The following is a 15,869-nucleotide window of genomic DNA, read 5'->3' as shown; positions in this document are numbered from 1 at the left end:
GCAGTTGGCGCTGCATCTGCCAATCAGCAAAGGAAGTGTGGCTGCAATTACCCGCACTCTTCTTGTCCCAGATTGTGACAGGTGATTCACATAGTAAAGCACTGGCTCCGCCACCGTGACAAGTATTGGTACCGACAGGACATACACGACCTTGTTTCGCACAGGAGGAAGACTGTAGAACGTCTACTGTCCTATTTTTCCAACGTGGAAAAATAGGGTGTCTAAGTAACACACCATTCTTTCATGTGCTTAATTCTCATTATGTTCAATAACAAATTGTTGAAGAAAAAAATGTGGTGCATTACTTTCTGGGTAACCCTCGTAGCTTATAAGTGGTTTGATGAACCTTCCGCCAGACACTTAATAGTGAACTGCAGAGAAATCATGTAGATGTGAATATGTTATTTTCAGAGTGTAATGTGGCAAATTCTTGCAGGTTTTATATCATCAATAACAGGATATTGATCAAATTTGTCCAATCTCGTAGCTGTGCGCCGGCCGGGGTGGACGAGCGGTTCTAGGCGCTACAGTCTGGAATAGCGCGACCGCTGCGGTCGCAGGTTCGAATCCTGCCTCGGACATGGATGTGTGTGATGTCCTTAGGTTAGTTAGGTTTAAGTAGTTCTAAGTTCTAGGGAACTGATGACCTCAGAAATTAAGTCCCATAGAGCTCAGAGCCATTTGAACCAGTCGTATCTGTGCATGATGAACATGATGGATTATTTCTTTGGCTTTCAGCTATAATTAAATGTTCTTCTCTTTCATCATGATCGTTAATCCTCGCATGGCCTTCCACTTTGTGCTGTGATGAGGTATTCCCTCATGGCCATCCAGAATGCGGGCAGATCATGTACGTCTTTTGTTAGAACTTTATTTGCTTTGCTGTCATTCTTGTACTGAAGCCATGTAAATTTTTCTTCAGGGTCCACTTCTTAGTGTTAATGTGTGTACGATATGTCTCCATATGTAGATCACACACGTTCCTTCCACTGATTGATTGCACTTGCATACTTTTGATGTTCACGCTGAAGAAGTTCTTGATTTCCTATGAACTTGTTTCAAGTTGTTGTCCTGTTTTAATCATGCAATGACTGTACAGGTTGCAGCTTCTTGGAACAACTATTCATTGAAGTAATTTAGAAGACAAGACGCTGTATTTCTAACTTCGACAACATCCTCAAACAAATGAAATGAACTTTTTTTGAAAAATATTGTGTTGTTGCTGTTGTGGTCTTTAGTTCAGAGCATGGTTTGATGCAGCTCTCCATGCTACTCTATCCTGTGCAAGCTTCATCATCTCCCAGTGCGTACTGCAACCTACAATAGTGTGAATCTGTTTACGGTATTCATCTCTTGGTCTCCCTCTACGAGTTTTGCCCTCCTCGCTGCCCTCCAATACTGAATTGGTGACACCTTGATGCCTCAGAACATGTCCTACCAATCGATCTCTTCTTCTAGTCAAGTTGTGCCACAAATTCCTCTTCTCCCCAATTCTGTTCCCTACCTCCTCATTAGTTACATGATCTACCCATCTAATCTTCAGCATTCTTCTGTAGCACCACATTTCGAAAGCTTATCTTTTCTTAATCTATCTTCTAAGGTAATTCGTAGGGACAGTATTGCCTCACGTGTTCCAAAATATCTACGGAATTCAAACTGATCTTCCCCGAGGTTGGCTTCTACCAGTTTTTAATTCGTATGTAAAGAATTCGTGTTACTATTTGGCAGCCATGACTTATTAAACTGATATTTCGGTAATTTTCCCGCTTCTCAACACCTGCTTTCTTTGAGATTGGAATTACTGTATTCTTTTTGAAGTCTGAGGGTATTCACCTGTCTCATACATTTTGGTCACCAGGTGGTAGAATTTTGTCAGGTCTTTCAGTGTTCTGTCAAATTCTTCATCTTCCATTTCATCTTCATCTGCGTCCTTTTCCATTTCCATAATATTGCCCTCCAGCACATTGTCCTTCTATAGGCCTTCTGTATACTCCTTCCACGTTTCTGCTTTCCCTTCTTGCCCCTAGTGGTATAGGCCTCTACATCTTTACATTTGTCCTCTAGCCATCCCTGCTTAGCCATTTTGCACTTCCTAATTTATGAGACGTTTGTATTCCCTTCTGCCTGCTTCATTTACTGCATTTTTATATTTTCTCCTTTGATAAATTAAATTCAATATTTCTTCTGTTACCCAAGGATTTCCACTAGCCCTTGTCCTTTTACCTACTTGATCCTCTGCTGCCTTCACTATTTCATCTCTGAAAGCTATCCATTCTTCTTCTATTGTATTCCTTTCCCCATTATTGTCAATAGTTCTCTGATGCTACTCTGAAACAGGTGCTGAAATGGCACCGATAATTTTATTTTCTTTCTTGATTAATAATAACTATCAGACAGGGTGATATCATAGTAAAGTGAACCGCTACATTAGAGAACCGTTCATTTACGTTTATCTTGTAACCTACAGATATTTACTGGGGAATGTAGTGTTCTTTAAGAACAAAACAATTGCAAGTAAACGCAGAAGATCCAACCTTTTGCAGAAAACCGTCTTATATCCATTCAAAAACGTGAAGTTTTCTTCATTACACATCCCGTCAAATCAATGGATGTGGAACATGGTAAACGTGTATGGAATGCAACCTGTGTTATTTAACGTAGCAGATAAACTACCGCAACTGTAGCTGAAGGGAAAACCAGACTGACTTGATAATAAGAGAATAAAGCCATGAAACTGTTTCCCAACACAGAAGAAACCAATAACACAACTGTTGCGCTCTGAGGCACAAACGGGAAGCATTTTCAACACATTCGCTTTTGAAGTAAAGTAGTTAAATTTACTAAAATATTTGTGTATTAGAAAGTCGAGTGAAGTGTAAAACTATGCGAAACACTAGGCTCCCTACAAAGTCGTTATATGTCAAAGAAAGTATCTGTCATAATAAGAAGAGACAACAAAAGAAAGATATTATTCTCATACACTCCAGGAAATGGAAAAAAGAACACATTGACACCGGTGCGTCAGACCCACCATACTTGCTCCGGACACTGCGAGAGGGCTGTACAAGCAATGAGCACACGCACGGCACAGCGGACACACCAGGAACCGCGGTGTTGGCCGTCGAATGGCGCTAGCTGCGCAGCATTTGTGCACCGCCGCCGTCAGTGTCAGCCAGTTTGCCGTGGCATACGGAGCTCCATCGCAGTCTTTAACACTGGTAGCATGCCGCGACAGCGTGGACGTGAACCGTATGTGCAGTTGACGGACTTTGAGCGAGGGCGTATAGTGGGCATGCGGGAGGCCGGGTGGACGTACCACCGAATTGCTCAACACGTGGGGCGTTGGGTCTCCACAGTACATCGATGTTGTCGCCAGTGGTCGGCGGAAGGTGCACGTGCCCGTCGACCTGGGACCGGACCGCAGCGACGCACGGATGCACGCCAAGACCGTAGGATCCTACGCAGTGCCGTAGGGGACCGCACCGCCACTTCCCAGCAAATTAGGGACACTGTTGCTCCTGGGGTATCGGCGAGGACCATTCGCAACCGTCTCCATGAAGCTGGGCTACGGTCCCGCACACCGTTAGGCCGTCTTCCGCTCACGCCCCAACATCGTGCAGCCCGCCTCCAGTGGTGTCGCGACAGGCGTGAATGGAGGGACGAATGGAGACGTGTCGTCTTGAGCGATGAGAGTCGCTTCTGCCTTGGTGCCAATGATGGTCGTATGCGTGTTTGGCGCCGTGCAGGTGAGCGCCACAATCAGGACTGCATACGACCGAGGCACACAGGGCCAACACCCGGCATCATGGTGTGGGGAGCGATCTCCTACACTGGCCGTACACCACTGGTGATCGTCGAGGGGACACTGAATAGTGCACGGTACATCCAAACCGTCATCGAACCCATCGTTCTACCATTCCTAGACCGGCAAGGGAACTTGCTGTTCCAACAGGACAATGCACGTCCGCATGTATCCCGTGCCACCCAACGTGCTCTAGAAGGTGTAAGTCAACTACCCTGGCCAGCAAGATCTCCGGATCTGTCCCCCATTGAGCATGTTTGGGACTGGATGAAGCGTCGTCTCACGCGGTCTGCACGTCCAGCACGAACGCTGGTCCAACTGAGGCGCCAGGTGGAAATGGCATGGCAAGCCGTTCCACAGGACTACATCCAGCATCTCTACGATCGTCTCCATGGGAGAATAGCAGCCTGCATTGCTGCGAAAGGTGGATATACACTGTACTAGTGCCGACATTGTGCATACTCTGTTGCCTGTGTCTATGTGCCTGTGGTTCTGTCAGTGTGATCATGTGATGTATCTGACCCCAGGAATGTGTCAATAAAGTTTCCCCTTCCTGGGACAATGAATTCACGGTGTTCTTATTTCAATTTCCAGGAGTGTATGTGTTTATATTCTCTTATTTTCAGCGGAGTAAGCTGCAATTATACACATATTCGAAAGTATATCTTCATCATTAAGCTGTAGCTTATGTCACTGAATCAGGGAGATTCGGCTGTTTTTACATGTATTTTGTGGTCATTCACGTGTCTTGTCCATATCAAACCTACTAACCACCAACAATACCTCCACTTTGACAGCCGCCACCTCTTCCATACCAAGATGTCCCTTCCGTACAGCCTAGCCACCCGTCGCATCTGCAGTCATGAGCAGTCCCTTTCGAAATATACCGAGGGTCTCACTGAAGCCTTCACAGGCTGTACTATCCTCCCAACCTTGTACAAAAACAAATCTTTCTAGTCTCCCACTACCTCCCAAAGTCCCATCATCTAGTCACAGAGGAGCATTCCCCTCATAACACAGTACTACTCAGCACTGAAGCAACTCAATTACATTCTCTGCTAGGGCTTTGTCTACCTTTCGTCAAGCCCTGGAATGAGAAATGTCCCGCCCATTATCCTTCCCGCTCCTCCCACAGTGGTATTTCACGGCCCACCAAACCTGCACAATGTACTGGTCCATCCCTACACAACCCCTGCTTCCAACTCCTTACCTCATGGCTTATACCCCTGTAATAGACCTATATGCAAGACCTGTTCTATACATCCTCCCACCACCACCTACACCAGTCCGGTCACAAACATCACTTATCAAAGGCAGGGCTACCTGTGAAACCAGTCATGTGATCCACAAGTTAAGCTGCAACCACTGTGCTGAATTCTATGCGGACATGACAGCCAACGATCTGTCTGGCCACATGAGTGGCCAGCGACAAACTGTGGCCAATTAACAAGTGGACCACCCTGTTGCTGAGCACGATACCAAACATGATGTCCTTCATTTCAATGACTGCTTCACAGCCTATGCCATATGGATCCTTTCCACCAACACCAGCTTTTCTGAATTGCGCAGGAATCCCTGCAATATATCCTATGTCCCCATAACCCTCCTGGCCTCAACCTTCGTTAGTCATTGTCCTCACCCATTAAGCCCCTTCCCTGTTGCCATTTCAGCAGTACACAGCCCTCATTTCACCTTAGCAACCAGTCTTTTTACTTTTCTCCGTTTCACTGCACCCTTCCTACTATCCCTGCCCCTCCCCATCCCAGTCTTGGTTCAAATGGCTCTGAGCACTATGGGACTCAACTGCTGTGGTCATAAGTCCCCTAGAACTTAGAACTACTTAAACCTAACTAACCTAAGGACATCACACACATCCATGCCCGAGGCAGGATTCGAACCTGCGACCGTAGCGGTCGTGTGGTTCCAGACTGTAACGCCTTTAACCGCTCGGCCACTCCGGCCGGCCATCCCAGTCTTCTCCTTACCCCCACCCAGTCGCCACTCCCATCATGCACTGGTACTGCTCGCAGAGTGGCTTCAGATGCCTGAAACTGCAGTCATGTGTGTGTGTGTGTGTGTGCGATCTAGTTTTGACGAAGGCCTTACTGGCTGAAAGCTTTATTTGTGACAGACTTTTTGTTGTGCCTATCTGCAACTCCGCATCTCCTCTACATGGTGAGTAGGAACTTCCCTTTCCATAATATTGTTCCATTATATCCTGGATTTCCCATTGATTTCGATCTAAGTTTTGTACATTTTAACAATGTATGACCAACCTAAGCTTTGACAGTAACTCACAAATGTCTGTTTTACTGGTTATACCAAACACTTGAAAACCGCTACATCGCCGAAACTGCACATCAACTTTAAAGACAAAATAAAAGGATATTCTCGTGCAAGTAATGACAGACAGTCCGGCTGTCATTCAGAAAATTTGTTTTGGCTCTAGTCAGCCTTGTGAGAATAGTATTGATTAACCTGTTGTTGGATGCACCTAGATATTTCAGCTCCATCAATTTCGCTGATCTGTGCTGTAAACTAAGTGTTGCAGAAAACTGTCAACGTAAATTATTCAAACTAAAATGTAATGAGCGCCTGCGTCGCTACGAAGTACTCCCGTTACAAGGAACAGCGACTTGGCGATTTCCGTTTTTTCTCGCTTCAACCAACAGTGGCGACCCTATACGTAACTTTGCTGCTTCACTTAGTGACAATGTTCGAGTGAGATCATCGTGCCTAGTAGTATAAATGAACAACAGCCAAATAATTTCACGATATTATAAGAGCAGCAGTAGCAGTTAAACAGTCTACATGGCAGAGACTCCCAAAACGGCACGTACACAAGTTAGAAAACTGTAACCTCTGAGGCAGATGTAAGCTTTGCAGTCAGTGCCTTGGACACTATTGTTGGATGGTTATTTTGGGTGGCTCTTTGACCTTCGGCGAACACTTCCTGTGTCTCGGTATCTTGGTATCATACACTTTCTAGTGTTCCTGGCATTCAATGACTCCTGGAAAATGAGTAAGTAGTCTGATGTAGCAAATAATCCACATAAATCACCGAAAAAGCCGAACACCTACTGTGAATGTTCTACAGTATTTATTTGTAGGATAGATCAGTTTTGGTGTTTCTGGCCAGACCATAGAGATGAAATGATTGTGACAGGCAGCTACAGAGGAATCCATTAGCATGCTAAAGCTTTTCCCCGTCTCCAAGAACAAGTCCGTTATGTTAAGGATCTATTAGCGAATTAGCCAGCCATCCACCCGATCCATTTCCAAGAACAAGTCTAGGTTCTTTAATGAGGTAGCCATCCACCCATGCACCAACAAATGATTTGTTGTTTGCCTTATTCTACTTTAGACTGGTGCAACAGTATCCATCGAACTGTGAATATCATCTCTCTTTCGTCACTGCTCTTTTGCCCCCGCCTGCACACCCCTCCACTCTTCCCCCCCCCCCCCTCCCCCCACAAAAAAATCGCTTCTTAATAGCCTCTATGCATGACAATGTTTCTATCGTGCATGTCAGTGTCAAACTATACACCTTCGGAGGTGTGTCATTTAGAAAAAACAGTGTTCAGGGTTCTATGTTCGTTTGAACCTTTTTTTGTTCTCGGTTATGGAACTACATTTCCGACATTTGCCTGACACTGCTAGCTCACAAAATTGTAATATTAAGGTAAAAGAAGTGTTCATAACTTTTGATGTCACTGTCAGCATCAGTAAAAGAAGTAAAATTGTGTGTCACTTACCGACCAGATGTGCAGTTGATATTAAGTGATCCAAGTAAATCGCATTTAGCGTTCAGCTCCGATAGCACTTTACAGTTATTGCCGGCGTTGCCTCCTGGTCGCAGCCTCCGCTCAAGAACTCTGTTGGAAAAGTTTCCGGTAGGAATTATTAACAATCTAAAAGTGTTTAAACAGTTGCGATATTATCTAAAACCTCACTGTTTTAAAAGGCAGTACCTGTATTAGCTGATTATCCTGTCACATCTTGGTAGAACAGCGTCATAATTATAGGTGAAAAGCACTAAATTGTGACGTTGTACAAAAAAATGTTGAAATGTGTGTGAAATCTTATGGGACTTAACTGCTCAGGTCATCAGTCCCTAAGCTTACACACTACTTAACCTAAATTGTCCTAAGGCCAACCTACACACCCATGCCCGAGGGAGGACTCGAACCTCCGCCGGGACCAGCCGCACACTTCCTGACCGCAGCGCCCTAGGCCGCTCGGCTAATCCCGCGCGGCGACGTTGTACACTATTAATTTATTTTGTTAGTCGGTTTTCGTCTTACAAAGCCATCATCAGACTTTAACTGATTAACATCGTCAATGAGGATACAGCACTGATGCACAAAATTTCACAATATTGCAAAAATACTACACAAGGAGAGTGAAGCGCGAAATCAGAGTAAATTTCATCTTTGACAGTGCAGAGTTAACGTAACGAAATTAGACAGTAAATACATATAAAGCAAACTAGCCAGAAAAATATTAAGACTAAACATAAAAAATAATCTGTTTGCGTGTGTGTGTGTACGTGTTAAGATGAGATGGAAGAGAAGGAGGACAACATTAGCGAAGAAATATACTCAACAGGAGTGAAGATATGAATATAGTGAAACAACCTAGTAGGCTTGTAAAAATTATAATGGCTCTGAGCACTATGGGACTTAACTTCTGTGGTCATCAGTCCCCTAGAACTTAGAACTACTTAAACCTAACTAACCTAAGGACATCACACACATCCATGCCCGAGGCAGGATTCGAACCTGCGACCGTAGCAGTCCCGTGGTTCCGGACTGCGCGCCTAGAACCACTAGACCACCGCGGCCGGCTAAAAATTATAATAAAATTACAACCACAATAAAAAAATATTAATACACTCCAAGAGAACTGGAGAATAAACTGAATAGATATTGCCCATAGAAGGTGATGCAGATATAGTGTGAAAGATAGAACTGACAAACGTAATGTGAAATACCCCAAATAAGTTACATGTCAACTGAGCCGCACGCAGCTCGCGGTTATGCCGTTTGTTGCTCGTCATCTTGTTTTGGTGGTTCTGTCACCTCGTTTTTCTTTTAATTCGATTTACTGGCGTCACTAGGTTGCTGGTTTGCTTGCCCGTGAGTGGCAGCAGCAGCGCTTATCGATAAGAGCACTGTCGTACTATCTCTGGAGCGACCGCTAGTATTCCGGCTCGTCGTGTGTCTGGAGTTCAGTCGGGGACAGAGCGCTAGTGAGGCGCTGACAGCCAGTACTTGCCGACCGCTGGCGATACACATGTACAGTCTGACGGAAGGAGACTTGAGCAGAAACGACTGTTGGTTGGTCGTTCAGTTGGTCGTCTAATTGGGCGGCGTGTATTTGGTCTTTTGATCTTTTCTGGGCCGCGTCAGTTTTTCATCCTGCCGGCCGTACGTCGGTTCCTTCCTCGTGCAGAGATGTCATGGCCAATGGGCAAGTGTTCCCTCTGCATGGGTGGGTCCGAGCTAGTGTGCCCAGAGCCGCCGTGTCTCCGAGCTCTGAACGGACATCGAGTTGAGTCGGGTTGGAACTGCAGTGAGCTCCGGACAGCCAAGACTCGCCCGACCGTTGCCGACACTCATAACTTGGGACGACCTTGGTTGGTCGTTCGGTCGGTCGTCTCATCGGACGACGCGTATTTCGTCGCCGACCTCTTATGGAAGCTCTGTGTGTGTGTGATTTGTCAGCTCTCCTTGTTGTTCCATGGTGACTGGTTTTAGGATTGTCGGAGTTCTTGGTGCAAATGTTTACGTGGAACTGTGTGTAGCTTCTGTGATTTCCGCTGAGCAGATGAATGCTGTCTGCGTACTGGAGTAGCCAGTCGGTCGGTTGCGACAGAGGGAATTGATTAGATTGTTGGTTGGTTTGTCAGCCGTCCGTACGTCGTGCTGCAACCCGCTTGTTTAGTGTTACATTTGGCTGCCTGTCTCACCTAAACTGTGGTTAGAGTTTCCTCCCCAGGCCGACCCTTGGAACACTTCTGATAACCACTGTTTGCTGTTTGTGATTGTCATTTTATTTGGTCGCAGGTACTGTGTCAGGCCTTCAGCCGTGTATTAATATTGTCTGTTTTATGTTTAGTATATGGCCTTCAGCTGAACTTCATAGTCTTTTCTTTGCCAATTGTAGAACATGGAACTGCGGCTGGTCCTCACTTAGCACATGATCAGAAAATGTGGAGTCAAAGTTCTGCAATATCCAGATGCTTTCATATTCAGGCGACGTATTTGCTATGTCTTTGTCTGACGGAAGTTGTATGGTAACAGTGCAGCCTGATGCTTTTTAAAAGCACTGATTAGCAACAGACTTAGAGACACTTGGCTAGCAGCGTGTAGAATCCTCTTTTCACGGAGGCTACATATCGTGGTATGTACTCCAGGAGATACAGATAGTACTGTGGTGTCATCCTGATCCGTGACCTGTCAGTTGTCGTTCACAGCTCGCAGACATAAGGCCAGGTTAAATAAATCAATAAATAAAAATAAATAAATAAAATAAGGCGTACCTGTGTCCACGGCGACATTTCTCGCTCTTCGGCGTTCCGCATTTGCTCAGTACAATGACATCAGGTTTCCATGAGGGCCACACAAGCACCCCCATATCTGTGCACTCTTTCTCAAACTGTCACGATTCAATTTGTTGGCGATCACCTGCATTGAACACCGGTTTGATACCGTGATAAAGCAATTAAGGCTCCTATTTCATCCCACGTAAAGATCCCCCACACCTTATTACCTTTAGGACATGCCTGAACGGTGGTCTATTGACAAGTACAGACTTCACCTCACACAGTTTTCGGTATACTCATTCTCTCTTCTGTCAGCAAGTATGAAAATGTGCAACGACTCATCAGTCCAGAAAACATTTTTCCAATGCTTCCAGTGATGACATTCCGGTGCACACATACACTCCTGGAAATTGAAATAAGAACACCGTGAATTCATTGTCCCAGGAAGGGGAAACTTTATTGACACATTCCTGGGGTCAGATACGTCACATGATCACACTGACAGAACCACAGGCACATAGACACAGGCAACAGAGCATGCACAATGTCGGAACTAGTACAGTGTATATCCACCTTTCGCAGCAATGCAGGCTGCTATTCTCCCATGGAGACGATCGTAGAGATGCTGGATGTAGTCCTGTGGAACGGCTTGCCATGCCATTTCCACCTGGCGCCTCAGTTGGACCAGCGTTCGTGCTGGACGTGCAGACCGCGTGAGACGACGCTTCATCCAGTCCCAAACATGCTCAATGGGGGACAGATCCGGAGATCTTGCTGGCCAGGGTAGTTGACTTACACCTTCTAGAGCACGTTGGGTGGCACGGGATACATGCGGACGTGCATTGTCCTGTTGGAACAGCAAGTTCCCTTGCCGTTCTAGGAATGGTAGAACGATGGGTTCGATGACGGTTTGGATGTACCGTGCACTATTCAGTGTCCCCTCGACGATCACCAGTGGTGTACGGCCAGTGTAGGAGATCGCTCCCCACACCATGATGCCGGGTGTTGGCCCTGTGTGCCTCGGTCGTATGCGGTCCTGATTGTGGCGCTCACCTGCACGGCGCCAAACACGCATACGACCATCATTGGCACCAAGGCAGAAGCGACTCTCATCGCTGAAGACGACACGTCTCCATTCGTCCCTCCATTCACGCCTGTCGCGACACCACTGGAGGCGGGCTGCACGATGTTGGGGCGTGAGCGGAAGACGGCCTAACGGTGTGCGGGACCGTAGCCCAGCTTCATGGAGACGGTTGCGAATGGTCCTCGCCGATACCCCAGGAGCAACAGTGTCCCTAATTTGCTGGGAAGTGGCGGTGCGGTCCCCTACGGCACTGCGTAGGATCCTACGGTCTTGGCGTGCATCCGTGGGTCGCTGCGGTCCGGTCCCAGGTCGACGGGCACGTGCACCTTCCGACGGCACTGGCGACAACATCGATGTACTGTGGAGACCTCACGCCCCACGTGTTGAGCAATTCGGCGGTACGTCCACCCGGCCTCCCGCATGCCCACTATACCCCCTCGCTCAAAGTCCGTCAACTGCACATACGGTTCACGTCCACGCTGTCGCGGCATGCTACCAGTGTTAAAGACTGCGATGGAGCTCCGTATGCCACGGCAAACTGGCTGACACTGACGGCGGCGGTGCACAAATGCTGCGCAGCTAGCGCCATTCGACGGCCAACACCGCGGTTCCTGGTGTGTCCGCTGTGCCGTGCGTGTGCTCATTGCTTGTACAGCCCTCTCGCAGTGTCCGGAGCACGTATGGTGGGTCTGACACACCGGTGTCAATGTGTTCTTTTTTCCATTTCTAGGAGTGTATCTGTGCACTGTGATGTGTGAAAACTAGAGATAGATACACTGAAGTGACAAAAGTTATTGGATAGACGTACACATATAAGCAGATGGCAGTAGTATCGTGTACACAGGGTATAAAAGGGCAGTGCATTGTCGGAACTGTCATTTGCAGTCAGATGATTCATGTGAAAAGATTTCCCACATGCTTATAGCCGCACGACGGGAATTAACATATTTTGAACCGGAACAGTACTTGGAGCAAGACACATGGGACATTCCGTTTCGGAAATCGTTAGTGAATTCAATATTCATAGATCCATAGAGTCAAGAGTGTGCTGAGAATTGCGGGCATTACCTCTCACCACGGACAACATAGTGGCTGACGGTCTTCACTTAATGACCGAGAGCATCAGCGTTTCTGTAGAGTTATCAGTGCTAACAGACAAGAAACACTGGGTGAAAAAAAAAAAAAAACAGCAAACATCAATGTCAGGCGTACGACGAACGTATCTGCTAGGAAAGTGCACCGAAATTTGGCGTCAACGGGCTATGTCAGCAAACGACCGGCGCGAGCGCCTATGCTAAGAACACGACATCGCATGCGGCACCTCTCCTGTGCTCGTGACCATATCGGTTGGACCCTATGCGACTGAAAAATCGTGGCCTGGTCAAATGAGTCCCGCTTTCAATTAGTAAAAGCTGGTGGTGGGGTTGGAGTGTGGCATAGCCTCCATGAAGCCATGGACCTAAGTTGTCAACAAGCTACTGTGCACACTGATGGTACAGACAGTGTTTACATGGAATGGGTCGGGTACTCTGGCCAAAATGAACCAATTGTTGACTGGCAATGGTTACTTTAAGCAACTTGGAGATTATTTGCAGCCATTCATGGACTTCATATTTCCAAATAACGATGGAATTTTCACGGATGACCATGCACAATGTCTTGGGGCCACAAATTTGTGCAACTGGTTTGAAGAACATTCTGGACAATTCTAGCGAATGATTTGACCACGCATCGAACATTTATAGCACATAGTCGAGAGATCACTTCCTGCAGAAAGTATTGCACCAGCAACACTTTCGCAATTATGGAATGCTGCAGCGTTGCTCAATATTTCTTCTGGAGACTTCCACCGACTTGTTGAATTCATGTCACGTCGAGTTGCTGCACTACTTCGAAGAAAAGAAGCTCCGGCACGATATCAGGAGATATCGCATGACTTTTTGTCCTCAGAGTATGTGGGGCTGTGACTTCCGTACTCACAGACAGGAAGTGATTCTCGATTTCACTGTTGCTAACTGGCTTTTGTCCAGCTGTGAATTGCCATTATTTTCTGCTATAAGGTGATGGATAGCTGGTGTGCTTGGGGGCCTATATGACCAATCGGCCGTGGTGCTGAGGGTACAGATCAGCAGACGCCCAGAGGGGCGCATTCCCATGTTGTTTTTCGCTAAAACGTCCGTAGCGACAATGGCGAGACATTCCGTAGACCTGCTATCCCTCGAGAGAAGAATTTTACAATGGTCACACGAAACTGTGAGAACAGCCCCTGGCGAGGAAATCGCTAATTATTAATGGGAAAGAGACATGACTTGTAGTGGGGTATACGGCGGTCGCCCACTGATTCATTTAGAGTTGAAGGCAATATGAACGGCAGCCTGTAAATAACAGCGAGCCAGAAGCTCACTCTGAAAGGAATCTTGAAAGCTGTCGGACGTGCCCCAGAGCGGTCCACAACGTCCTAAATACACTGACGGAAAAAAATTGCACCACCAAGAAGGAGTTGTGCGACATAAACGAAAGCTGGTAGGCACGTTTCTGCATCGTAAAGATGATGACTCTTCATGTGTCGCGCCAATCGTATAAGAGAGGCGCTAGTAGGACCACTATGAGGATGGAAATCGGTTTTCTTTCAAAACATGCTGTGTCGATCGTGAGTGTTAATTACCTTTGAGACAGGACATGGTGAGTTGGTATTAGGCAAGAATGCCTTTAAGACGACAAAGACACCACATCAACACCTCATTGAGGTCGAATGAGGCCTTGCAATAGGGCAATGAGAAGCTGGATGTTCCTGCTGTGATATTTCAGAAAGACTTGGCAGGAATGTAGCCAGTGTACAAGACTGCTGGCAGCGGCGGTCATGAGAACGTACGGTCGCAAGAGGAGTGGGTTCCGGACGGCCACGTGGCACTCACAATTGCGAGGAGCATCGTGTTCAACGTATGGCTCTGGCGCCCCGTACTGCATCTGCAACAGCAGGTTGAGCAGCAGTTGGCACCACAGTAACACAACGAACTGCTACAAATTGGTTCCTTCAAGGACAGCTTCGAGCCTGAATTTCACTAACTCCAAATCACCGCAATTTGCGACTACAGTGGTATCAAGCGAGAGCTAGTTTGAGGGCAGGACAGAGGACTGTTGCGTTTTCTGATGAAAGCTGGTTGCGCCTAGGTGCCAGTGATAGCCGTGCGTTGGTTAGAAGTAGGCCTGTTGAGGGCCTACAACAACCTGTCTACATGTAAGATACACTGAACCTACACTTGAAGTTATGGTCAGAGATGTGATTACGTATGACAGCAGGAGCACTCACGTGGTTATCCTGCGTACCCTGACTGCAAATCTGTCTGTCAGTCTGGTGATTTGACATGTTGTGCCTCCATTCATCAACTACAATCCATGAGTGTTTTCCAATACGATAACGCTCGCCCACATGCCGCTGTTGTAACCCAACATGCTCTACCGAGTGTTGACATGTTGCCTTCGCCTGCTCGATCACCAGGTCTTCCTCCAATCGAGCACATATGGGACATCATCGGACGACAACTCCAATGGCATCCACAAACAGCGTTAACCGTCGCTGTATTACTGACCATGTGCAACAGGCATGGGACTCCATCCTACAGCCTGACACCTGCACCTGTTCGATACAATGCAACGGCGATTCCGCATGGATCCCTCAGAGTGGTTGGTGGGTCACGTCGTCCATAAACAGCCCTTTTTAATCTATCCCAGGCATGTTCGATAGGGTTCATGTTTGTGCTGGCCACTCTAGTCGATCGATGTCGTTATTCTAAAGAAAGTCATTCACAAGATGTGTACGATGGTGGCGCGAATGCCTCGCCAATATGCTGCCGATATGGTTGAACTATCGGTCGGAGGATGGCATTCACGTATGGTACAGCCGTTACGACGCCTTCCATGACCATCAGCGGCGTACGTCGGCCCCACGTAATGCCACACCAAAACAGCGGGGACATCTCTGAACAGTCAAAGGGACTGTGTCTGTGATACAACATACAATATCCACAGTCAACGTCTATCTTCATGAGTTCTGGGAACCGGGGTGATGCAAAACCTTTTTTGATGTGTGTATTTCGTAAAGACTGAGCAATGTTTGGCTTCGTAAAGGCAACAGTTAAATTTAGTGTTGACGTACAAAGTCCGACCATAAACAAACGAGACTGTTCGGATTACTAACGAAATGCAATTCATGGCGTAATAGAGTGCACTTTTTTGTTACCTTTAACTGTATCCCCATTCTGTGACACGTTTCGCTGAAACTGATAAACTCGGTGATTTTGGAGGAATACCTTACTATCCACGTATCCTTAGGCTTCATCAAGAAGTGTCTTGTACGAGAGCTTGGGAAAAAAGTAAATGTTGTTGTTGTTGTTGTGGTCTTCTGTCCTGAGACTGGTTTGATGCAGCTCTCCATG

General features: G+C 46.8%; 1 protein-coding gene across 2 annotated transcripts in view; it reads right to left on the bottom strand.

The window, feature by feature from the left end:
• The window catches only part of LOC126473208 (ketohexokinase-like), a 121,131-nt gene that overhangs the window by 23,327 nt on the left and 81,935 nt on the right, over positions 1-15,869 (bottom strand). The window contains exon 3 of one of the 2 annotated variants that reach the window (XM_050100116.1): positions 7,558-7,677. The exons of the other annotated variant lie outside the window; for it this stretch is intronic. Within the exon in view, the coding sequence (XP_049956073.1) occupies positions 7,558-7,677 (120 nt within the window). The remainder of the gene's footprint in view (positions 1-7,557; positions 7,678-15,869) is intronic. 2 annotated transcript variants of the gene reach the window in all.

Source organism: Schistocerca serialis, chromosome 4 (genome assembly GCF_023864345.2).
Source record: "Schistocerca serialis cubense isolate TAMUIC-IGC-003099 chromosome 4, iqSchSeri2.2, whole genome shotgun sequence".
In the NCBI taxonomy this organism is placed as follows: Eukaryota; Metazoa; Arthropoda; class Insecta; order Orthoptera; family Acrididae; genus Schistocerca; species Schistocerca serialis.
The sequence above is the reverse complement of the archived record's forward strand: the minus strand, read 5'-3'. Positions and strand labels throughout refer to the sequence as shown.